This window comes from Ostrea edulis, chromosome 2 (genome assembly GCF_947568905.1).
Source record: "Ostrea edulis chromosome 2, xbOstEdul1.1, whole genome shotgun sequence".
Taxonomy (NCBI): domain Eukaryota; kingdom Metazoa; phylum Mollusca; class Bivalvia; order Ostreida; family Ostreidae; genus Ostrea; species Ostrea edulis.
In genome coordinates, this window is record NC_079165.1 from 13,425,332 (window position 1) to 13,452,652 (window position 27,321).

At 34.2% G+C, this 27,321-nt stretch overlaps 1 protein-coding gene across 1 annotated transcript; it reads right to left on the reverse strand.

Moving 5' to 3' along the window:
• Positions 1 to 183: 183 nt before the first annotated feature.
• On the reverse strand, positions 184 to 26,353 carry LOC130052391 (uncharacterized). The gene is made up of 7 exons (XM_056157233.1): positions 26,145 to 26,353; positions 16,635 to 16,795; positions 11,458 to 11,661; positions 9,286 to 9,467; positions 9,003 to 9,177; positions 479 to 6,958; positions 184 to 356 (listed from the first exon to the last, which is right to left on the reverse strand). Exons 1-7 carry the CDS (start codon positions 26,351 to 26,353, stop codon positions 184 to 186), a joined length of 7,584 nt encoding a protein of 2,527 aa, XP_056013208.1.
• Between the last annotated feature and the right edge of the window lie 968 nt (positions 26,354 to 27,321).

Consider the following 27,321-nt stretch of genomic DNA (forward strand, 5'->3'; position numbering starts at 1 on the left):
AAAAATCCAACAAAGTGTTTTCAAAAATTCCATATCACAAAATCGTTAGCACAAACGCGGTTAGATTTGCATTGAAATAAAAAATGGATAGATAATTTGGTGACGGGTAAGGGGACGAAAGATTTAATCATCTAATAGTGAAACTGTTTTATTAATAAGGGGTCTTCCGCAAAATCTTCAAAATTAAATTCTAGAACTTTTACCATTGACTTGCAACATGTGAACATCTTTTATTTCCGTCAGTTTTCTCTGTTTGCTTGATTCTGTGCCCCATGAAATAACTGGAGGGAATACACGTTGAAACGCCACAACAACAGGTTTTCTTTTGCCGTTTTGTTTGACCAGAAGAAAATGTCCTTGAATAGATAGCATGGCATCAATATAAGATACTATATATTTAATGTCGGGTTTAAAAATAGAACCAGCCATTCATAAGAGTTATTGTCCGACTAATATATTCAAAATAGCAATTTCTCACCTTTTGGGGATGAGCTCAAGCTTTTCTGTAATGTAGCCTCAAGCTGCAGCTGGTTCAACATTTTCGTTAAGTTCATAGGAATAGTCTGCATCAATTCCCAAATACAATCTGTCAATATGGACGCAGTATATGCTGAAACGCGCTGAGGGCAGAAATGGAACTCTATCGCCATAGATTTTTGTGTTTCGTAATGTTGTACATGGAGCATTGTTTCAAAACTTGGATCTCTTTCAGTCTGAGTTGAAATTAGATTAATGTACTGATGATCAACATTGTCCATTGTTTGAAACAGGAAGGCGTGCGTTTTGTGCAATTTGGTGTCGAATTCCTGAAGCTCCATTATGTCAGCAATTGAATAAAGAATATGTGAATTGGTCTCTTCTAGAATATTTTTGTTTTCATCTATAACATCTTTAATCATTGCATCAGGTCGCAGAAAGTTTGGTGATATCATTGGGATGAAGTTGGTACACGGTGAAATTTCCTCCTGGCATTCCTGAATCTGTAAACGCAAGTCAACTTCCATCAGTAGTGGTACTCTTTCTGCGTTAGTCATTTTGTGCAAAACGATTTGAAATGCACTACATACAATAGTACGCATCGCCCATTCATTATCCAATGCAAGATTCTGCAATATACTAACATCAGCGAGTGAGAGAGATATTTTAGTTATGTCATCATTGGAATCCAGCAGAGGAGCATTGCTTTTCAAAGTTGCTGAGGTTTTACACAAACGAAGACGTTTCTTCCAGTATTCTTTGGATTTATCTGCAACAGCATGGACTGATTTAGTATACAACGAAAAAAAGTCCATGTTTACTTTGTCAAGCCACGCAGGAACTGGCATTCCTGCAACGACATACGCCGAGATATTTTGTAAGTCTTTTTCAACAATTCTTCCACAAAATACATCACAGTGCGTTCGGTTGCAAAATATATGAAGAATGGCTTTGTTGCCTAGATCTTGATATACAACAGATATCGGAATATCTTTGTCTATGATCTTCATTTTGAATGATTCATTCGTTTTAGCATGCTCGAATGGAAGAATGAAATCCTCAACGTCTACATAGCTGGTAGATAAATTTGCATGGTCAGGTATATCTACTGCACCACGCAGTGTCGAATTTATTCTTATCATAAATTGCATTGCTACTCTCCATATTTCTGGTTTCCTCATGTTTGGGGATATTGAAAATGAGAATCCAAGACAAGACTTATGTTGTTGGAAGTTTGCCATGTGTCTTGTAATCAGTGATAAACTCTTTGAATTATCTTGACCATCATCCGACAATTCCTTTGAGTTGAGTGTGGATATTTTATCAGATAAAAACCCTGCCAGTTCCGGAACGTTATATTCGCCAGATAACAATAACAGAATGGGGATCCTCACTTTTGTGATTGAAAATATGGCATTTATGATCTCAATAGCATTTTGCGAATCTAGTCCAAAGTGGGCTAATGTATGATTATCTTCTATTTCAGATGTGTCAATCATCAAAACTTGTGCTGCAGTTTCTTTTACAAGATTTAACATGTCTCCGGATTCATAGGTCTTTTCGTCTACAGACACTGACTTTTGGAGCGATTCAGTTTCAACAGGAATGATACCCTTGTATTTTGATTTAGACCATTTCAAGTTATTTGCAGTTAAAAACCTCTTGATATCAAAATCTACAAATATTCCCTGAGTTTGGTCTGACAGAAACATTTGTGTAAGGGCACGACATATTTGATCTGCGGATATCAAGTTTATACCTTTGTGAAAAAAGATGTCTTTCAATGTGGGGTCCGATCCCATTCCGATATCCAAGGCACCCCAGTTAATTACCTGTGCAGGGAGTCCTAAAGATCTTCTGTAGTATGCAAAGCTGTCTTGAAATGCATTTCCTGCTGCGTAATTTGTTTGCGAGTAGTTTCCAAACACAGATGCAATACTAGAATGCATGGTAAATATGTCAAGGTCCATATGTTTGGTAACAACATGGAGATTCCACGTACCAAGCACCTTTACAGTAAGCGGCAAATCAAATTTTTCCTGTGCCATTTTCGGTACTGTGCTGTCATTAATTACAGCGGCGCCTTGGAAAACACCACGGATGGGAAAATCTGGTATCTCTTGCTGAAATGAGCGGATGACTTTTGTGAGATCGTTTAGATTTGTGATATCAACAGCTTTGTGAATGACTTCAACTCCATACAGATTCTTGATATTATAAATTCTCTTTTCCGCATCACGTGTTAGAGGGCGCCTTGATAGTGATACTATTTTCTTAGCGTTTCTTTTAGAAAGGTATTTGACAATGAGCCACCCTAAACCTGTTAACCCCCCTACAACAACGTAGGCACTGTCGCTTCTAATAAGACATTCCTGTGTTGTCCTCATCTCGACATTTCTTAAAATTTCTTTTACCTGCAATGGGCTTTCATGTACGGGAACGTCTTGTCCTTTTGTCTTTTTCAAAACAGACATTAGAATTCGGAATGCTCTTTGGGATACACCGCGTAATTGTTTGGGTTTAAATAAATCAGAGACGTCTATAAGACGAAACGTGATTGAACGATCTTCAGCCATCAACACTGATGGCAGAGTACCTCTTAAAGAGATACATTGCTGTGCATTTGGAAATAATAGTCGAAAAGTGTCATTGTCTTCGTATCCATAACCTGATAACAACACTAGTTCAGTTGCACTTGTGTTTTGCGTTTTCTTGCTCCAGGGATTTTTCAGGTAGGATACATTGCATTTCTTATCCTTAAGCAGGTGAAAAAGGAAATTAAAAATTGCCAAATCTTTCTGATTGAAATCTACAAACACGTTTGACTTCTTTTCTATACGATCAGCTATGGTCAATGCAATAATTATGGCATGCAGATGTCCAACTTTATAGCCGTCGAGACCCGATTTAGCAAGGACACAATTTTTGTCAATTTCCATTTTCGTCTTCAGTTCCATCTGACAGCATGCGACTACTTCGGTGTCTTTACTTCCAAGTTTAGCGGTGCCAATGAGTTCACATATTGTTATTTCTTTTCCAGTGACTTTGGTATCTGAACAATGCAGTTCAACAGAGTCATTATTGGGAAAGAAAAAGGTGCCTGCTGTGCATGGAAGTATATGGGCTGGTATTACACAAATGGAATTAGAATTTGGAGTAATGGATACTGCAGGACAAGGAATGGCAAGGAAAGATGGTGCACTTCCATCAAGTTCATGTCGAATGTAAACTGGTTGTTGCACTTTCTGAAAACTCTGTTTGTATAAACATGTGTGAAAATTTTCAGGCATCTTTAAAAGTTCATTAGCATATATAGTATTTCGTCTAATGGCATATTCACTTGGAACTTGCCTACTTGTCGCAGTTCCATGCATTTCGGAACATATTTTCATGATAGTTTCCAGTGCAAATTCACTTAGACTGTCTATATCTAGTAATGTAAAAGAGAGTTCTGTTCCCTCATGCGACACAGATCGAACCATGCCCCATAATTCTGCTCCAACTACCCGTGTTGTCGTTGATACACAGGGTTGTGTCTCGTTTGTAACGACCAATATGTCCCACTTCTCCTTGAAAATTGATTTCAAAAGCTGTAGAAAAACATGGGTTGTTTTTCTCATTGAATCCATTAGGCGTTGCCCAGTTGTATTTTCATCTATTCCTGGAAGCCCCGGGACAAAAATGACAGAAATATTCGGTGTTTCTGCAATTTCATGAATAGTTGACAATAATTCATTGTCAAACGTTTTTGTTAGATGGAAGGAGCAAACTTTGACACTTTTTCGGGTTTGGCGAAATGACTGTTCTATACAGGAAAGGTAGTCTGTGTTCCACGACAGAACAAAGGTCGTCATTTCTGCAGGTTTCGGCGCAGTCAAATCGATTGGTTTCCAAGTTTCATAATATGATAAAGCATGTATATCATCAGGTGAATTAACCTTTTCTACCTCAAAATTGTACATTTCAGCAACAACAGTGCCATTCATTTGTATCAGGAGAATGTTGAAGCATGCATTATTTGCGTTGTCATACACAAGGGTTGTGTAGCAAATCATATTCTGCAATGGCCGCTGTCTCTGTATCAAATTCAAGACTTTAACCGGCAAAATTCTTGTTTTTTGACCATTTCCATTCACAGCTTTAATCCCAAAGCATGACTGAAACATGGTGTCTAGAATGACAGGATGTAGACAGGTTCTTGGGATTTCTTTCATGACTTCATCGGAGATATAAATTTCACAGACAGTTTCTCTGTCCCTAATCACACATTTCTTTATCGTTTGATATACTGGACCATGTTGAAATCCTAAACTTTGCAGCACCTTGTATACAATAAGAGATTCCTTTTCTGTGTTGAGCAATGAAAGGAATCTTTGGACATTTAAGACGGGAATTCTTGGTAAGTCAACTTCTGTTATTCTTCCTGATGACAATAATGCTTGACTTCCCGAAGAATATGCATCAAAATGAATGACGTGTTGATTCTCCTGCCTTGTCTTCACTACAATGGTTTGTTCGCTGTCTTTGACTATGAACGCCCTATGGATAGACCACGAAACACACACTTCTGTAATTCCACTTCTTGCTACGAGATAATTCCCAATTTCCAAACCAATTTCCCCATAAAGGGCACCAGGAACTACTGTACTCCCGTCTACAACATGTTCGTGGACAAAGGGTGTGTTTTCTTGACTTATTACAATATGAAACTGCGCTGCACGTCCAGGGACCTGTGTTATCAGCATGGCATTTCTATTGCTTTGTTCTCCATTGAGCAAACTTCGAATTTTCTCAGATTTTACCAGGTGTTTCCGTTTACTGAATTGATACTTTGGGATTGGAAGAATATTGTTCCGACATGGGACAATATTATCCCACCGAAGAGGAATGCCTTTTCCAAATATATCAATGAAAGATTTTCGAAAAATTTCAATTTCGCAGTTTCTTTTCATAGAGGGAAGGGCTTCCTCAATAGAGTCAGGAAATATGTTTGATAAATGTGCTCGCAAAACCGGATTTGGTCCTATTTCAAGAAAAAAAGCATTTGGGTTTCTCCTTTTCGCTTCTTCTATTGCATGACGAAAAAGAACTGGTTTAAATACATTTGCAGACCAATAGGATGGAGATCCAAACATATCGTCTGCCAATCTTCCTGAAACTGTTGATATGACGGTCGTCTTTGGGCACTTCCATTCAAGTTCAGCTAAAGTTTCCTCTAACTTTAAACTGGCATCTTTAGTTAAATGACTATGATATGCACATTTAACGTTCAAAGGAATGATTTTCGCCTGATGAGAAGCAAGTTCCATTTTCAACTCGTCAATAGCTGCAATGTCACCGGATACTGCACATGAAAGGTAACTGTGATAAACAGCTATGTTAGCTTTTCCGCATTTGAGATTGCTGCATTTTTCTTCGATAACTTCAATTGGACAGTTCTGTACCACTATCATTTTGCCGACACTTTCGTTCGCCAAATTGAGAGAGCGAAAATAAATCACTCTAACTGCATCTTTTAGAGACAGTGTTCCACATGCATATGCTGCTGCCACTTCGCCGACCGACTGACCTACAATAGTATCAGGGCAAATTCCAACATATTTCCAAAGGTGGGTAAGGGCTACTTGACAAGCAAATATTGCAAGATGATTTTTCAAAGGGTCTAAAATGTCCTCTTCATTTTCAAAGATTGATTCGATCGACACAGTAGTCAAAGAAGACAGGTAATCATCAATCTCCTGTGTTGTTTTCCTGAAGATCTGATCATAGGTAATAAATTCTTTGCACATTTTTATCCAAGTGGTGCCGACTCCACAGTACACAAATATGATTTTTGGTTTTTCTTTCCCAACCACTTTCACTGGCAATTCTTCACTTACGAAGTGTTCAATTTCCTTGGTTAATTCTGACATTTCCTCTACGACAAAAACTTTGCGATATCTATAATGATTTCTGAAATGTGTCGTTGTACTTGAAAGATCTCTAAGATCAACGCCTTTATGCAGCGAATCTAGTAGATGTTTAGCTAAATTGTACAGTGCAATTAAATCTTCCGCAGATAAAATGACGTAGCTTTTCAAGCTTAGACTCGTATTCATTTTGTGGATGGTCATATTTTCATTTTTCTGAAAATCTGTTATTATTGCATGAGAATTTGTTCCTCCGAATCCAAAGCAATTAACAGAAGCTATTCGATTCCCCGTCTTGTTTTTTGACCACTTTTCAACCGATTGACATACTTTTAGTTTGCATTCGCGGAACGGAATTTTAGGATTCAACGACTCAGCATGAATTGACGGCACCAAACGTTCATTTTTCATCATCAAAAGAACTTTAATTAATGCAGCTGCACCCGCACCCGACTCCAGGTGACCAATATTTGTTTTGACTGAGCCTATCGGTATGTCTTGATGGGCATATTTGGAAAAGAAAGATCCCAATGCACTCACTTCCGTGAAATCGCCGACGGATGTTCCAGTACCTATAACCAAGGAAAATTTCATGTGTTTTTTATACACACATTCATATACTATATGTATAGGGAATATCCATATATTTATAGATAATGTAGAAGAAATTACTTTTCGACTTGATTAACTGAAATAAGACGATAATGATATTTATATAGATTAAAACACTCTTCTAGAGCAGTATTGGTCATACAGAGACCGAAATCTGACATCACAAATTGTAGTACATGTAGTCAACAGGGGATGCTTACTCCTCCTAGGCACCTGATCCCACCTCTGGTGTGTCCAGGGGTCCGTGTTTGCCCAACTATCTATTTTGTATTGCTTGTAGGAGTTATGAGATTCATCACTGTTCGTTATCTTCACCTTGCATGTATCTCTGTTCTTAATAGCATGTTATTTATTTATTTATTTATTTTTTACTTATAACCATCCTGACGTGGAAACCATTACTTGCATATACTTGTACAATCGCTACACAATAAAATGAAACAAATGAAAATATCATGTAAATGTTGATATTTATGACCTAGAAAATGATGTTGGTTAATCATATGCCATGGCGAATCATTTATGAAATCTTTATAGAGGTAATTGTATATTGGACATCTTTTTACGATTTCCTGGTCATCATTTCTCTACTGGGACATGACATTGGATTCAATGTGAATCTACTTACTCTAGAATGTAAAACTTATACGGTACCAATTTTGATGCACCAGATGCGCATTTCGACAAATAATGTCTCTTCAGTGATGCTCAACCGAAATGTTTGAAATCCGAAATAACTATGAAGTAACAAGAACTTTGATTAAAATTAGCTTTGGGAAGAAATGAAACCTTAACGAAGGACATACAGAAAGACAGATGAAAGACAAAATTAATTTGATCAGAAATCATATGTTTTATGTACGATACATTGTAGATTAAGTATATGTCTGAGGTAACCGGTCGGGGTTGCTCAGTGGTACATAGTTGGCCTCGTAACCGGGGGTCTTGAGCTTAAGCCCCGTTCATGCCATGGCCGCGTCAAACCTTAACATAGGTAGTGGTTACTTCTTTACCAAATGCTTGGCATTTTAAAGTGAGAATCACTGATTTTTCGGATATACCTTAAAAAAACGTATGTGCTACCGCTATATCGATCCTGAAGGGTACAGCCAGTTAAAAAAAGAAAATGAATCGTGTGCAGGTGTGCGGACAACGAATTTGCACACGTACATGACAAAAATCATTTAGTAATGTTTTCAAGAATCCAACCTGCAGAGGAGACAGAAATATTACCGAATCTTGATGTAAAAGCTACGATTTGTTGCTGTGTTGTTTTACAATTGATTTTAATTCAAATATCTTTAAAAATGATGATATACAATAGTTACAGCAACAATAGTCATTCTATTTCTTAGAAAGTTGTGTAACCCCACCAACACTTTTCATGTTAATGTGATAGCGCTTTTAATTAACCGGGTTTAATTCATCGGATAAATTTGTCAAGCTGGAAATCGTTGCTTTTCTTGTGGATGAAGAACGTTTGTCAAAATCAAAACAGCCAAAATTCATATTCATATCCCACCTCTGGTGCGTCCAGGGGTCCGTGTTTATCCAACTCTCTATTTTGTATAGCTTCTTGGAGTTATGAGAATGATCACTATTCGTTATCTTCACATTTCATTCATATAAATAGTGCACTTGTTTAAAAATAAAATTGCACTAAAACAATATTCCAAACTACCTTTACTAGTAAAATTTGCAAATTCTTTTTCTTTTCGACGCCAAAATTATCAGATAAACTGTAAGTTATATTTCCATTAATGGTATTCTCCATTGTGCAGAGGCAATTTATTGTAGGATTATACCGTATCAAGTGACTTTCAGGGCACTGAATAGGATGTCCCTTCGGAAGCATTATGTATTCTGCACTTTATTTTAATAAAGGTATATATTTTTGTGACATAAGAGTAGAATATATTAAGTGCCATTTTTACTCACTCAACACTATTTTGGGTATTCTCAATTAAGCTAATCTGTCTTAAATGACAGTACGTTTTTACTCACCATGGGCTTCTATGTACTGTACAGAGATGGGTGGAATTTTACTTTTTTGGAAAATGGTTTCCATCAGCTTTATTTGTTGTTCACCAGATGGGGAAGTAATTGGAGAACTCAAGTGGCCATCTTGGTTAAGCAATGTAAAAACCGTACCCCATATCTTGTTCTTATCGCGGATTGCCTAAAAGAGAGACAATAGAATACATGATGATTGGTTATGCGGAGAGCAGGTAGTACCGTCCGTTTGATTTCCACAAGATACAGGTATCATGAAATGCATGAAGTTTACATCTGCAAGTCTTTTCAGTAATACAATCCCGCATCCTTCCCCGCGGGCATATCCGTCTGCATCCTTTGAAAACGTATGACACTTTCCAGTGGGTGACGCCATTCTTGCTGATGATAAGTTTATGAAAGTTTCTGGGTCAAGGATAAAGCTCACACCTCCAGCAATTGCCATTGAAATTTCACCTGAAACAAAATAAGCAAATTTTTAAGAAACACCACATTCAAAAGAACCACGAGTTGACTTTAGCATGTAGCCCCAGAAACGACTTGGATAGAGTATATGTAATAAAATTCAGTTGTTTCAAATTAAGAATTCGGGAAAATCAGGAGAACTTCTATGAAAATACCTTGAAAATTAGCTATACTTATAATTTGATAATTTTTGCCAATACAATCCGAAACGCTTGCTCCAGAGTTACTGCTCACACCTTTGATATTGTTTCAGATGTGAGGCGAAACCCGTAAGCTATAAGATAATTTCATATGATTATCAAATATCGTAAAATTAAAAATTTGCTTTCGTTTTTCAATAAACTACCCTAGAATAGGAAGAATGAGAGTAAAGTGGTAGACACGCTTTACGGATCTAAGCCAGTTTTTTTTTAAATGACAACTTAAGATAATACGATATTAAGTAAATCCGTTGTTTATTGATGCTTGATTTCAATCTAACAGAAGAAATAATTTTTGATAATTGTTGAACAAATGAAATATATTAATCTGTAAATCAGCCTTATGGAAATTTTCAGACGAAGCGCCCAGAACGAGGCAACATCATAGACTCTTAGTTTTATTACATGTACCAATGGCACATTCTCGGACCTTTCCGGTAAGCCGAAAAACAATCTAAGAATTTGCGATTTGTATACACGATCAGCATACAATTGTATAGGTGTTCAGTCTTAGTTATGCTTATAATAGTTTTGACTAGGCCATATGTATCATTTAATGAAGAATTATGGTTATATTATTTGTATACACCTCATTCAACGAAGGACACCCCTCCCGAGACCAGCGATCTGGCACATCGATAATTTTAAAATACGATATTGATCTAATACATGTATGTTCGACGTTTGTAATATATATATATATATATATATATATATATATATATATATATATATATCAGTAAACATGCTTTACAACGAAACCACCACCATTTTTATCACCCAGTACAATAGTGTATCACTCTTGTCACCAATGTAGTTTATCGATACTTGTCGTTTTTGCGTGTTATTTGTTTATGTAATATATGTCTCTTGATAAAGACGCGGGTTGCGTCGAAAATTTGAGTTTTAAATAACCAACAGTGTCGTGGCCTTTTCAGTGCTTTTATATATATATATATATAAATACTAAAGTTCCAACAACACCCGATACCTCAAAGTGTCGGATCCACAACATGGATACAAGGTCAGATACAAAAAATTATACAAAGCAATAAAATGACCAACGACACGAACAAACAGATTGTCAAATTTTCGGGACGACCCGTCCCTTCTTCAGGACAAACGAAAAGAATTACATAATGTTGACAATATCAACAGACAATAATAACAACAACTACATATAAATACATCTAGCACTACAACTACACTAATGTACAAACGTATTTACAACGCAGACTACATGTTTTGTTGGTATTTAGGCTTGCCAATCAATGTTAAAAGTGGAGCGAATTAGGACATGCCTTATTTGTCCAAGAGCTGATCCAAAATTGTACGAAGAGATAAAAATAGACTTAATTAATCTCAAGTGGAACGAGTTAACTTAATTAATCTCAAGTAGAACGAGTGGAACGAATATATATATATATATATATATATATATATATATATATATATATAAGTCTCTTTTTGGGAAGTAAAATACAGAAAAAACTCTAAACACTTTGTAGAAATATTTTCCGACTACATACACGAAAGTACTATGACGTTAGAGTAAGTATTATAAACGTCAACGTTGATATTGCGCGAAAAACATTGTTCATTTTATTATTAGACTATTTCCTTTCTCAAATGTTTTATACATTTTGTCCGGGGTGTGATTTGTTCCACACAAAACAAAACAATGAAACTAATAATTGTTCTCTATGGGGTAGAACCTGTGACATGTGTAAAATGCATCATGACAATAGTAGGTATCGCAATATCTAAGTAAAAGTGATTACCATTCCTTAACGCCTGTGCTGCCGTATGTATAGCAACCATGGAGGAGGAACATGCTGTTTCTATGGTCATTGCTGGTCCAAGTAAATTGTAGAAGTAAGCCACTCTTGCTGATAGAATACTACTGTCGGCACCTGTGACTGTTGTATTTGTACTGTTAAGTTTTGCTGAACGCAACAGGCAATCCCAGTCATGATTCATTGCGCCTATGAGAAAAAAGTAATTTCATTTATATACCAGGCTATTTCAAAGAAATGTTTATAAATTCTTTTCCTAGAGAGAGTCCTGAGATAAGAATCTATATAAAATCAAATGTTTAAAGCCTAAACATTTATCCTTTATTTTCTTCAGCGTCTGTGTTGTTCTTTGAGAATTCTTTGTTCACTTCAGTATCATTAGGAATTAACTCTTTAACTTTAAGCAAAACTACGTTCTTCTTATAAACGATGTAACATACATCTTCGAAGACTTTTACACTATTCTAATATCATATTGTATAATTCTTGGATTGAATATTCGTATTTGGCAAGATGGTTAATGATGTCAGCATCCCTGTGTCATGATCACCAGAATTCGGAATATAAATTCTAATGAATTGATCATTGGAGAATTTGAAAATACATCCCTTTTAAAAAACAATAGCAATGTAGTTGTACTTAAAGAGAGTGAATTTACCATTGAATATATATAAAATAACATTTATCATCGGCAACAACATTAATTACAGGACAAAATGAAACAAAAACTTTTCTATTTCTGATAACTCTGAATAAACTCTAAACTTTTTAAAATTTATTTCATTCTTTGTTTGTTTGTTGTTTGCCGTTGTTTTTGATGATGTTGTTTCTTAATTTTAAAAAAAATTCTTCTTCGAATTGACGATATATTTATTTTCGAGTTGGATGAAAATAGTTTCCAATAAAAAGATGGAATTAACGAAAAGTGATCAATAAAAGGTGAAGATAACGAACAGTGATCAATCTCATACTTCCTCTAACGTATAGAAAATTAAGAGTTGGGCAAACACGGGTCCCCAGATATACCAGAAGTGGGATCAGGTGCCTAGAAGGAGTAAGCGCCTCCTGTTGACCGGTCACACCGTCGTGAGTCCTATATCTTCATCAGGTAAACGGATTAATCCGTAGTCAAAGTCGGTGTGAAAAGAACGGTCTAACTATTGGTATAAAACACGCCAGACAGCATTTGACTCAATGGCAGATTGTATTGGCAAACTAGATCGTTATAACGATCATAGAAATTGCGAAATTTTTACTTTCAGCGATATTATTGAAACCCCTGTTTCAACGTGTTTGTAGCATGCGTCATGAATAGTTTGAAAATTGAGACTAAAGAAAACATTGATGAAAATCTAACTAAAATATTTCGGAGGTGGGAACAGGTGCCTAGGAGAAGTAAGCATCCCCTGTCGAACGGTCACACCTGTCGGGAGCCCTATATCCTGATCAGGTAAACGGAGTTATCCGTAGTCAAATTAGTGTGACAAGAACGGCATAACAATCGGTATGAAACACGTCAGGCAGCATTTGACCCAATGATAGGTTACATTGACGAACTAGATCGTTATAACGACCATAGCATTTGCGAAATACTGACTTCAATGGAGACGGTTGAAACCCCTGTACCATCAACTTGTTTGTGAGTAGCTTGCCTCGATTTAAAAAACTGACCATAAGCAGAACAAGCTCTTGCGTATCGAATCAGTTTAGAGATATAAACTTCATATGCAGGTGATAATACATAAATATGGGAAGTTGACGATGGAGAAGCTGACATCATCCCGTTTATCATGCAGTTGAGTTGTCAGTTTGCCGTTAATGTCTACTTTCAATAAAATATCTAAGTATGAAGCAGAGGTGGACGACTCTGTGGTGTCTTTTATTTCGATCTCACAGGGATAGATCGAATCTACATATGAATGAAAGTTATTATTGTTGATAGACAAAACGTCGTCGATTTCTTATTTCACCTTCATAGTACTTGTGCGTGGAATCAGAGTGGTGTTTAACAAAGTAATATTTTGGATGAGTGATCACTAGAGATGGGTATCTCCGTTTTCATTTTTTGTTTAAGAAGCAACTGTCTATGATATCAAAAAGTCTAGTCTTTAATTTATCGTGAGGAATAGTCGTGTAAAGTGTTGAAAAGTCATAAGTTTTAATGTTATTGGTTTGGAGAAAGTTTTGCGATTTCAAGTTTACTAAAAGTTCTTCAGATTTTTTTTAAGAATCCAACATTTGATTGACAACACTTTTGGTATATGTAGCTGCACAGTAGGTTTGAAGTTTCTCCTTCAGAGCTGTTAAAATTTACGTGAGGAGCAAAGATAGGGGTTTGCTAGAGCACTTACTGGATCCAGCAGTGTATCTTTTTTGTAAATGTTTTTATGTAGTTTAGGAATCCAGGATACCGTACCGGTAACTCATATTCATTCGACCCATTGACTGAGATATTAAAGTGTCTAAAACTGAATAATGGTTTTGAAGAATTCCATCTTTTGAAAGGGCAGTTGGAGTATAAGTACGATTACCAAAAGTGGAATTAATGCCAAGTTCGTTTAGAATACAAACAAAGACGATGTTATTACAAGCTTTGTCAGCTGGAACCAAAACATATTCCTCATGTAACCTACCTAGTTCTTTTATCACTTCTGGTTTTACTAAACACAGAAGCATAGATGTTACGTACTTCTGTTTTAATATGTCTAATGCGGGATTTTAATATTCCTCTTATGCTTTTAACCCATTCTGACAATATATGACCAGCCATGATATTTTGGTTCCAAATGAGGAATTCATCAAAAATGAGATTTTTGCTTTAAAATACACAGATGTGTGCCTAAATGCGCATTGAAAATGTTTTGGTCTTATCTTGCATGGTTCCGGAGATATGACGTCATGAATATGATATACTATGGTGTAGAATTTCATTCATTTAGAGAACTCAATGATGCACACAATTTGAAGTCAATTCTAAACAATGTTATTATATAATTATAAATGAAAAATAATGTTTCTTTAACTTTCTCAGTAAGTTAAATTATTTACAGGTAGAAAAAATCCTAATTACATGTAGCGCTGTGTTGCAAAATATTTGAAGTCAATAGATAGTAACTACCGATTATCCTGCAGCCAAACTCCATACACCATGCCATCAAGGTTATACAATATATATATATAATTCCAATGTTATTTATTACAATTGTTTTGATTGGACAAAAATAAAGCTGAACAAGAGTTTATACATCAATAAATCCGAAAACGCGATGTATTCATACACGCCTAAAAAAAACAAATAACATAATGCGAGGAAACTATTCAAATTTTTACAATTGTTATTTCGGATTTCAAACATTTCGGTTGAGCATCACTGAAGAGACATTATTTGTCGAAATGCGCATCTGGTGCATCAAAATTGGTACCGTATAAGTTTTACATTAATAAAGTGAATCAATTGGAATTATAAGAATCAAACATTCTTTTTGAAGAATTAATCGATGTGTAAACTCCGGGCATTTTACTCACAAACTTAACATAAATGTGTCTCGCACTTTTCTTCAGTTTGTGAGTAAAATGTCCTGAGTTTACACATCGATAAATTCTTCATAAGGAATGTTTAATCCTATAATAATACAGTGGCCTAGTATCGCATTAGATGTAGCGAGTTCTCTCTTATGATTTAATAATTATTCTTACTTGCCTTTAAAGCTAGCATGCTAAGTTTGTATTTTAAACTAACTTATCATGATCGATTTAAAAGCAAGTAAGAATTAATGATAACATACAAAAGTCTGAAAATTGTTGTAAGATATCGGGTTTCAAGTTTTATTATAACTATGATCATTTAATCATGATTAACATTATAATGTACAAGTAACACGTTAACTTTGTGCAACTTTGACTAATCAATGTTGTCAATTTATAATTGCATTCAACTTTATGACTAGTCTGGAGCATAATATGACCAGTGAACTTGATGTGTATATTTAGATATACTTAAAACTGTAATGGAATGCTGCTTGTAGGGGTACAACTTGGATAACCCACAAAATCAAATCATGGTGCAATGAATTATGAACTTGACATGCGTATTATTTACATGTATCAATTAAATTACATCTTCGTATATCACCCCACCACCCCCCATCCCATTAACACACAAACCAGTTGGTATAAATTGGATATTAGTACAGGAATTGATATTGAAATTATATTCATCAACTATCATTTCTTACAGGTAATGCAAATTTCCATCGTCTGATACCCACGGCTGATCTCGTCTTCTCGTGATGAGTAGAAGACGAGATCAGCCGTGGGTGTCCGACGATGGCAAATTTCTTGAATTTTCATAAATGATTCACTAGGCTTAACTATTATATGTATTTTGATAATTAATCATGGTCCTATAAACATTGATGTTGCAAATGCACAATTTAATTCATTACATACAAATGTAAACTAAAATATAGATTATTATACATATCATTTTTATTTTTATCAATATCAAGATAGATAGATAGATAGATAGATATATAGATAGACAGATAGCGGATATATAGATAGATAGATAGATAGATTTTGACATCTTTTTATATCCAAGTGGAAAGTCCTTATTGCTTGTAAAAGTTCCATGCATTGGCTGGTTGCCGCCCTCTTACTTTTTGTTTATGGCAACGAAAACGAAAGATTAAACCTATGAATTCAACCTCCCCCCCCCCCCGATTTCTAACATTTAAAAAACCGCTACGGAATTTTTTAACGTGCTGAATAATATACGATGTTTGTGACGTTATTTCTCTATTACGCAATTATCACATTTGGACCCAAAGTTTCATGACGCGTACTGGAGATAAGTACAATGTATACACTTTGTATATACTGATCGGGGTCTACATAAGTCTTAAGCAAAGTACAAGTATATCATTTTGTTGTTGTCATATATCTTTATTTAGCAAGCATGAGTGTCGAGTGTTACCGGATGTGTGATGTGAATGGCTTGTTTTTGCAAAGTAATATCCTTTGTGAATAAACGTATTTCCCCTGTGTGTTCCTTGTGAACAAATCGAGGTTCAATTTGCAAACAAAGGATCAAAGGATTTTCTTATTTCGAGCCAAAATTGTGACATATAGGACCAAGCGTATTAAGGGGTTCAAAACCTTACCTATATAAACCCCGGTTTCAGAGCCACTAAGTTTCTCTCTAGTTATTCCACCGTCTTCAAGGGCCATATGAACAGTTTCCAAAACAAAGTGCTGCTGCGGATCAACGATTTCAGCCTCCCTATCACTGATTCCAAAGAACTTGTTATCCCATTCGTCGAATCTAAATCATAAATAGGCGATGAAAATATAAATTACTACATGACGAATGAGTGAAAGATACCTCAATGCAACATATGCTCCCTATGTGTATATGTATGTACAGTTAACTTCGTATTTGTTTTCCCAGTAGAGACAATTTCCAAAATTTCATCCATGTTTGTTAAAGAGGTTCACACTTTTTTGTTTTGTAGCATTGTCATTTTATGGAAGCATAGTCGATGATATCTATATCAAAGGAAAATTAAAATATTAAAAAAACCACCAACTGGGGGACATGAAAGGTGAAGAGGGTCACTACAGCCCAGTAGCTAAGTATTTCGTTACTAGCTTGAAAATACGGATGTATATTTAATTGCTGTGATAAAATTTATAAATTCATTTCAACATTAAGGATTATCTCCCTCGTGCATAGCTCTTTTCCTTAGACGAATTTGGCTCCACTCTTTTGGTACTCTGTTTTTCTCTAAAATAGTTCTTACGGCCTACAAGTTTACTGTTATTTCGGATTCCAAACATTTCGGTTGAGCATTACAGAAGAAACATTATTTGTCGAAATTCGCATCTGGTGCATCAAACTTGGTACCGTATAAGTTTTACATGACGAACAGTGATCAATCTCATAACTCCTATAAAGAATACAAAATAGATAGTTGAGCAAACACTGACCCCTGGATACATCAGAGGTGGGGCCAGGTACCTAGGAGGAGTCTGCATCCCCTGTCGACCGGTCACACCCGCCGTGAGTCCTATATCCTGATCAGGTAAACGGAGTTATCCGTAGTCAGATTCAGTGTGCCAAGAACGGCCTAACAATCGATATGAAACACGGCGGATAGCATATGATCCAACGATAGGTTGTATTGACCAACTAGATCGTTATAACGACATGGTGCTTGTTGTTAAGCTGCAATGTGTTAGACGTGATGTTTTTGCAGATGTAATTTACATAAGATTTTTTGTTTGCAAAACCTTCATTTGTCTGTTGGTGTCAGCAGAATATAAACAACACAAATCCATCAATGAATAAATTTAAAACCTGCTCAAGTATTCTAACAATATAGATATGATAAATTTAATGCTGATAGATTGGAAATAACGGAGGATGTTTTTGCAATTGATATATGGAACAATTCAACATATTGAATTTGAGAACTGAAAAGAACATTACTGATATATCGACGACGTTTTATCTACATGTATTGACAATAATCATTTTCATTCATATGTCAATTCGATATATATCTGTGAACTCGAAATAAAAGACAGCACATAGTCCACCGCATCTGCATTCGTACTTCGATATTTTAATGAAAATAAATATCAACGGCAAACTAACAACTCAACTTTATGACAAACGGGATGATTTCAGCTTCTCCATTGTCAGCTTCCCACATTTATATAGCAATATCCCATTATCACACGGATATGGTGTTTATATCTTTTATGATTATCAGTTTTTAAATCGAGGCAGTCTACTGACAAACACATTGTTATAGGGGTTTCAACGGTCTTTCCTGAATTCTATGGTCGTTATAATGATATAGTTTGTCAATACAACCTACATGTATTATTAGGTAGAATGATGTCTGACATGTTTCATGCCGATTGCTAGTCCGTGCTTGGCACACTGAGTTTACTACGGATTATTCTGTTTACCTGATCAAGATATAGGGCTCACGACGGATGTGACATTCCACAGGGGATACTTCTTCCTCCTCCCGGTATGTCGAAGGGTCCGTGTTTGCCCAATTCTCTAATTGGTATTCCATATAGGAGTTATGAGATTGAACACTGTTCGTTATCTTCACCTTTCATTAGGGATAATGTCGATTTTTAAAATTGCCCAAAAGGTACAGAATCTTGTCTTAGAATTATTATTATTTTTTTTTTTTTTTTACATATTTCTGATTTATTGGGCAAAATGTTGTATTTTCGTGCAAAAAATTCTGATAAATTAATATAGACATGTTTAAAAATGACTGTTTTGTTTGGAAAATATATCGCAAGCAAATTAATGAATTTACAAGTGTGGAAGATGTGTGAAAGTGGTCGAGAGTATTTTTTGTTTACAAATAAAGATGCTAACTTTTTTTTATATGTATATGTCGGTAAATGTCTGCTTACAATATCCATTAGCAATTATGGAATGCTTTATGTTATATATTAGTCTGTTTACTTTAGAAAATGGTTGATTCCATAAAAATTGCTACTGTGAATTGCCAGGGCTTGGCTACATTATCAAAACGTCAAGATGTGTTAATTTTTTTACAAATAGAAAGGCTATTCTATGATATGTTTTCAAGATACCCACTTCACTCCTGACGCAGAACCATATTTTGGAGCCATGTGGGGCTATAAATGTTTCGTCAACTCTTATAAATCAAATACAAGAGGGGTAGCCTTATTTTTTAACAATAATTTTGAATTCAAGGTACACCAAGAAAAGAGGGACAAAGAGGGAAGTTTAATTGCCCTAGACTTAACAATAGAGGATAATAGGATCACTCTTATTAACATTTATGGTCCAAACATTGATAGTCCTGAGTTTTATTAATATGTTCGTGAGGTATTGTTAGAACTAGATAATGAGTATTATATACTTTTAGGAAATTTTGATCTTGCACTAAGCCAAGATATTATACTTCAATAAATAACCCAAAAGCAAGGAAGAAATTATTAGAAATTATGGATGACTTACAACTTCTAGATTATTTTAGAATTTTGAATCCTGATAGACGGGTTTATACATGGCATAAAAAGACATCCTTAAAACAGGGTCGTCTAGATTACATTTTAATCTCTGAAAATTTGTCCATTTCTGTGGAAACATACTTAATTAAACCTGGTTATAGATCAGATCACCCCATAGTTGTTGTAGAATTAAAATTTAATTCTTTAAAAGGGGATATGGACTTTGGAAATTCAATGATAGTCTTCTTTCAGATAAAGAATATTTACAGAAAGTCAAAGAAACTATTCATAAAGTCTGTAGACAATATAGTAAGTAAAATTGACACGGATAACACAATATCTATTGATGATAGTATATTATTGGAGGTTTCACTAATGGAAATAAGGGGTGTTAATATTTCATACTATTCCTACAAGACAAAACAAAGGGAAAAGCAAGAAATGTCTCTACTTGAAGAAATAGGTCACTTAGAAACTGAGGAAAAAATAGACTTGCATCTTATTGAAGAAAAGACGTTGATTTTAGAAAACTTCAGAAAAGAAAAAATAGAAGATCATATCATAAGATCTAAGGCTAGATGGATAGAGGAAGGGAAAAAACCCACAAGGTATTTCTGCAATCTGGAAAAACGCAATTATTTGAATAAAACTATTAAAAGATTAGAAGTTGAAGGAAATGGTATGATCTATGACCAGGCAGATATACTTAATGAGGTTAAATGTTTTTACCAAACTCTATATACAAATAAAGATTTAAAACTTTTAGATTTACATCTTAACAAAATTATTCAAAATTGTGTTCCAAAGTTGGACAACAATATTTCAGAGTCTTTGGGAAGAACAATATCTGAAAAAGAAGTGTTTGAAGTATTAAAAAATATGAAAAACAATAAATCTCCAGGTAGTGATGGATATAGTGTAGAATTTTTCAATCTATTTATGGACAGATTTGAAAGAACTCATTAAAATCTGTTAACTGTATTTTCTCCAAAAAAGAGCTTCCCATCTCCCAGCAATTGGGGATTATTTCATGTTTGCCTAAAGGTGATAAATGTAGATAATTTTAAAAAATCTGGCGACCTATTACATTGTTAAATGTCTTGTATAAGCTTATTTCAGGTTGTCTTAGTAACAGGATCAAGTCTACTATAGATCATCTTATTTCAGACACACAGTCTGGATTCATAAAGGGAAGATACATGGAGAAAATACCAGATTTTTCTATGATCTTATGCATTATACAGAAAGTAAAAATACACCAGGACTATTGGTTTTAATTGATTTTGAAAAAGCTTTTGACTCCATTTCATGGTCATTTATATATAAAGTATTAAGATATTTCGGTTTTGGTGACTACATTATTGAATGGGTGAAGATTCTTGATACAAATTTCAGGGCTGCAGTGTTACAGAGTGGGTTTATATCTACTCAATTCAATATTGAGAGGGGATGTAGACAAGGCGACCCTGTTGCACCTTATTTCTTCCTCCTTTGTGCAGAAATTCTTGCAATTTTAATTAAACAAAATAAGAATATAAAAGTGTTGTGATATGTGATAAGGAACACAAAATAAGTCAATATGCAAACGATACATCACTTGCTCTTGATGGGACACCTAAGTAACTTTTTACAGCATTATATACCTTAGATTTTTTTCTCTAAACTTTCTGGTTCAAAGGTAAACAACTCGAAAACAAAAATTGTTTGGATCGGATCTAAAAAGTTTTCAAATCAGGTCTTTTATCACACTAGATGGAAAGTTGACTGGGGTTCAACAACTTTCAATTTATTAGTTATTAACTTTTCAGTAGACTTACAACAAATTACAGATTTAAACTATAACATACAGGTTCCTAAAATAAAGAGCATGCTACAACATTGGAAAAAGTGAGTTCTAACACCAATTGGTCGGGTTACAGTGGTTAAAACATTAATTATTCCGAAAATAAACCATTTATTTATATCACTACCAACGCCGAAAAAGAAGATAATTAATTCATTGAGTAAAGATATTTTTGAATTTATTTGGAATGGAAAATGTGACAAAGTAAAACGTTCTATTGTAACTCAAGACCACCAACATGGAGGTCTAAAAATGGTGGACACCAACAATTGTTTCATGTCTTTAAAATGTTCATGGCTGAAAAGGTTATTGAAGGGAAATAATTCCTGGGTAGATATTTTTGAAGCAATTAACGGTCATGATTTTGTTCACAAATTGCTTGATTTTGGAGATGCATTTATCTCTGAATGTGTCATTCCAGAAAACAATATTTTTTGGCCAGATGTTTTTTAATTCTATGCTCCATATAACAAAATCCTTTGACAAAAGTTTCTCCAAGGAAACCTATCCCAGCATTCCTGTGTGGTATAATTCAAATATTAGAGTGGGTATGAAAACACTGTTTATCAAAAGCTGGTACAAAAAAAACCTCATAGACGAATTCCTAGATGACAAAGGGAATCTTTTATCACATAACCTTTTTCAACATAAATTTGATATCCAAGTTTGTATATTACAATATAACAGTGTATTGAGTGCAATATCAACTCATCTGAAATTTGTGTGAAAACAAAGGTTTATTCAATAGATCTTTTACACCTTATATTCCATTATATTTTAAACCATTGATTTAGCAAACTAAATGTAACAAATCTGTTTACAAACAGTTAAATGTAAACCATGATATACCTACTTCTGTTTCAAGGTGGGATTTAGATCTGGTAGCTTATGGAATAGAAATATGAGTTAAGGATGTATTTACTGTATGTTTTAAGACTGCCAAGGACTATACTATCCAATGGTTACAATATAGAATAATTCATAGAATTCTGCCTGTCAATTATTATCTTAAAAAAATACATGTTGTGTCTTTTGATTGTTTTACCTTTTGTAATGATGAAGTTGAGACAATTCAACACGTTTTCATTGGATGTGAAAAAGTATCTATATTATGGAGCAATCTGAGCATGCACATTTATAAAACAACTTCTAAAAGAATAGGTTTTTATGTACTTAATATTTTATTAGGTGAACTCCCATTGTCGAAAGCCAACAGAATTGTAAATTTCCTTATCCTATATACAAAACAATATATTTTTTCTTGTTTGAAAAAAAAACCCAAATTGCCAAGATTCTTGGAATTATTGTTCTATCTATACAACAAAAACAAGGTTGAAAAATGTATTGCGTATCAGAATTTAGAGATAAAAAAAATTGAAAATACATGGCATGTATGGAAAACACTTTTTGACAACATAAACAAATCATAATTTTGCTATTTCAAACAATATCTTTTTCTACTTTTGAAGCCACATGTACTTTTATGCATTTACTCGAGCTCTGTATTGTTATCATTTTTCTCTAACAATTATATTAAAAATGCAAGCACTTACCAACAAAAGTATGAGTGTGAGTATGAAAGTGTTTGAAAGTGGTTTCAAAAAAATGACAAATGCTTTTCTATCTTATGTCAATATTTGTGAAATAAAAAACTAATAAATAGATAAAAAATAATGAATTTAAAACATTTGAATTAGTTTCAAGTATCGACTTCTTGTATCATAAATTCACGATTTATTTGATAAAGCAAACTGTAAAATCGCGTAGATTTAAGACGTTTGATTGAACAGTCCATTGTCATGGAATGTAGTGTTTGTAAAACCTTTGAAAATTGAAATCCATATACCGGTTAAACTGACCTTTTAGATAAGAAACGTATAAAATATTTGGACCAAAGAAAGAAGAATTGAACCATTATCTACACAGTTAAAGCATTCTGCGCAGTCATACTCAAAGGCAGGGGAAACGTTAAGATAACGAACAACGATCAATCTCATAACTCCCATAAGCAATAAAAAAGAGAGTTTAGCAAACACGGACTCCTGGATATACCCGGGAGGAGTAAGCATCCCTTGTCGACTGGTCACACCCGCCATGTGCCCTTTATCTTGATCAGGTAAACGGAGTTATCAGTAGTTAAAATCAGTGTACCAAAACGGCCTAACAATTGGTATGAAACACGTCAGACAGCATTAGACCCAATGGTAGCTTGTATTGACAAAGTAGATCGTTATAACTACCATATAATTTGCAAAATGTTGACTTCAATCGAGACGGTTGTACCCATTGCACCATCAACTTGTTTTTCAGTAGTCTACTTCGATTTGAAAATTAACCATACGCGGAAGAAGCTCTGGCGTATCGAATCTTCAGAGATATAAACACCATATGCAGGTGATAATGAAATATTGCTACATAAATATGGATAGTTAACGATGGAGAAGCTGAAAACATCCCACAATAAAATATCTAAGAAGTAGCGTCCTTAATCAACAAATTTATTTCCAAGATAAGAATACCTATCATATATATATATATATATATATATATAAACGCATGATCGAATCAATTTAATGTCTACGAATGAGTATTTCCTCATTTACAGAAAGTGAAAAAAATGACAAGTCTTTAGAAATATATCAGAATGAACAAGATAGTGAATTGTATGGTTTAACGGTGCTGAAAAATGAGTGTTTTCCTCATATTATTAATACAGTCAACTTGACGACTCCTACTCGACAGCATGTGTATGCCGACCAATCGTAGCTAATCTTACTGAAATATGTTTCAATACAAAAACGTAAGACGCCCTCGTAAATATTTTGTGATATCAAACGCCATAAAGTTGGAGAACTCGTATCAGAAGGCTGGGTAAGTTTACAATCCTATATACAAGGTGAAAAGCTTCGATGTTAAAAGAAATTAAACAAATGTTGCTTTTGAAATACATTGTTGTATGATTTATTTTTATATACTCTTATCAGCTTTTATCATAAATTTAACATATTTTGAGATTTAAGAGAAAATGCTACATTGCTATTTCGGAATATGCCAACGTGGGACAATTTCCATGTTTTACTGATTGTGGAAGATAGGATTCATGTCAAATCCAAAAATTGGATACTGGTCATGAAGAATTTGGATCTAAACCTCTAAACTTTAAGTAGTCGGTATCTACAAGTATTAGTGACGCACATAAATATATCATTCAAGATGTTTCTATTGTATTCGAATTGTCAAGAAAATGCGCTTTTTATCAGCCATATATTGTTCAAACCTTTGCGAATGGTGGCTTTACAATGTAAAAGACGTAAAACCAAATTTAATGTTAATATATTTAATTTTTTTTTTTTATTTTGATAAAAAAAAATCAATGCAAAAGCTGTTTTTATACAATTTCAAACAAACAGGTAGGTAGCGAATAGTGACTGAAATTTGGAAGTGAAAGTAAATGAAAATTAGGGAAATACTTCTAAAATTAAAATAAATTTACTATTAAAAAATAGCTGATACAATTAGTTTGTAATATATATATATATATATATATATATATATATATATATATATATATATATATATATAACTTATTCTTTAAGTCCCCATTTCACAATCAAAAACTTTTTATTGTATAATTAAATGCAAAACTTTCCAATTTATCAGTATGCAGTCTGATCCTAAATCGAGGCAGGCTACTGACAGACAAGTTCATGTTACAGGGGTTTCAACAGTCTCATTGAAAGTCAGCATTTCGCAAATTATATGGTCGTTATGATGATCTAGGTTGCCAATACAACCTGTCGTTGGGTCAGATGTTGTCTGACGTGTTTCAGCCAATTGTTAGGCCGTTCTCTACAGACTGAATTTAGCTGCGGATAACTTCATTTACCTGATCAAGACAGAAAGATCACATCGGATGTGAATGGTCGACAGGGATGCTTACTCCTCCTAGGCACCTGATCCCACCTTTGGTATATCTAGGGTGTGTGTTTGCCAACTTTTAATTTTGTATTCATTATAGGAGTTATGAGATTTATTAATGTTCTTTATCGTAATCTTTTCATCATAAATGTAAATATCAAAATACAATTAATGAAGAATGCATGATATAAACAAACAAGTACAGCAACCCACCATGTCCGCGAGTTCGTGTCGATTGGCGAAAGAAGTCGGGCATTGCATACTATAGTGACACATCAATGGTAATAGTAAAGAATGACAACTAAGTCATAAAATATTTGTGATTTTAGATACACAAGATGCATAACGATATATTTTGCGCATGAATTACGTCAATGGCCAGGTCTAAATGCTATCAACCCAATGTCCAATATATACCTTTGTAATATTTGAAAGCAAAATCATTATTCCGAAACAGTATGGGAACCTTTAAAAGAAAAGTCTTGCTGTTAATGTTATGTGCCTACTATGTTCAAAAGTCATCTAAAGAGACGAAAGCAAAGGATATCCCAATAAAAACCCTAATCATAATAACATGGTCAAAAATTTTTCAGAACCACTGTATTATTTTAAAACTAATTCACACACAATGTACTATCCATTAAAAGTACGCAAATGCTATAAACAATCTTTTGATTTCATTTTCACTAAAACATCATAGATACGCAAACGTTACTATGTATTTTACTTTGCAATATTTTGTTCATGATATTATACATTTTCAGAACGTGAGAACGTTAGTCTAATTATATATCAATTTACAACATTTTCAAAAGAAATCAAGCAATTATTTAAGCCAATATTAAGATAGCTATTGTTTTGCTCAAAATATGCAAGTGATAATTCGAAAAATCAAGACCTTTTAATGAGTCCAGCTTTTCTGACGTAGGTTTTGCGAGGATTATCGGGATCAGCATCATAGAACGCAGCAGTGTTGAACCTTTCTGGGGGAATATTTTGAACATGGTCTTCTCCATTGACAAGAACTCTCCAGAACTCGTCAATGTTGTCAGCTCCTGGAAACATGCAACCAATGCCAACTACGGCAATAGTTGAGTCTTCATCCATCGCTAAAATGTATATTGAAAGCTGTCAGATTTTACATCGCATTACCGTTTTGCCCAATTTGAAACAAAAACGATTTGAAGCGATTGGAACATTTCAATCTTACTGCTCCGTACCCTGTATTTATATATCTAATGCTTAGCGGAATTCATGGCGTCGGAATAATTTCATTGGTCATTCTCATAGAAATTATAAATTTTCTCCTCTTGAGTCACAACATTCCGTAGGACAACTGCATATTTCTGGTGTACAATTCCAAATAAGGTAAGATAAAGAATAGATAACCTCTCTTATCCAACCAAGGAGATTGAAGCCTTTTTATGTCACAATTTACAGTTCATCAATTGCGGAAGCCGATTCACAGACTAAAAGGCACCGCGAGAGAAAGAATCAAAGTAAGGTTTTACTCGCAATAACGCATCTGCAATTTCTAAATATTTGGTGTTAGAAATTTACATTCTTTTTTACAAAATGTAAACAATTGTATTGTAATGAAAGTTTTCTTAATTACAACTTCAAACTTACGGAGAGGACTTATGTAGGCAATATTTGCTGTTCAATTCTATTATGAATTATCACAATAAAATACTGTTTAAATTAAATTAACTTTAAAGTTTTGATATACTCTCCCTATCAGGACATAGCTGGGGGTTTTTCCCCATTACTAAGCGGTTGCCTCACCTCGCAGTAGAACATAATGAGGATTGTCAATTTTAAATTTCTTGTTAAATAATTTATGACAAATTTGTCGTTAATGCAAGAAAAATAATGATAGTCAATCTCTACTGTCCCTCTAGTATATACAAAATTACCAATGTCAAGTGAGCAGAATGAATATGTTTTGAAAGTCTGGTATGTTTCATATTTTAGTAATACGAGATGTACATTATGGTACACTGTAGTTATTGAGAAAGGGGTTGATACTAGTACTAATGTAAGTTTTGATTTAGAGCAATGTTTAAATTCACTTG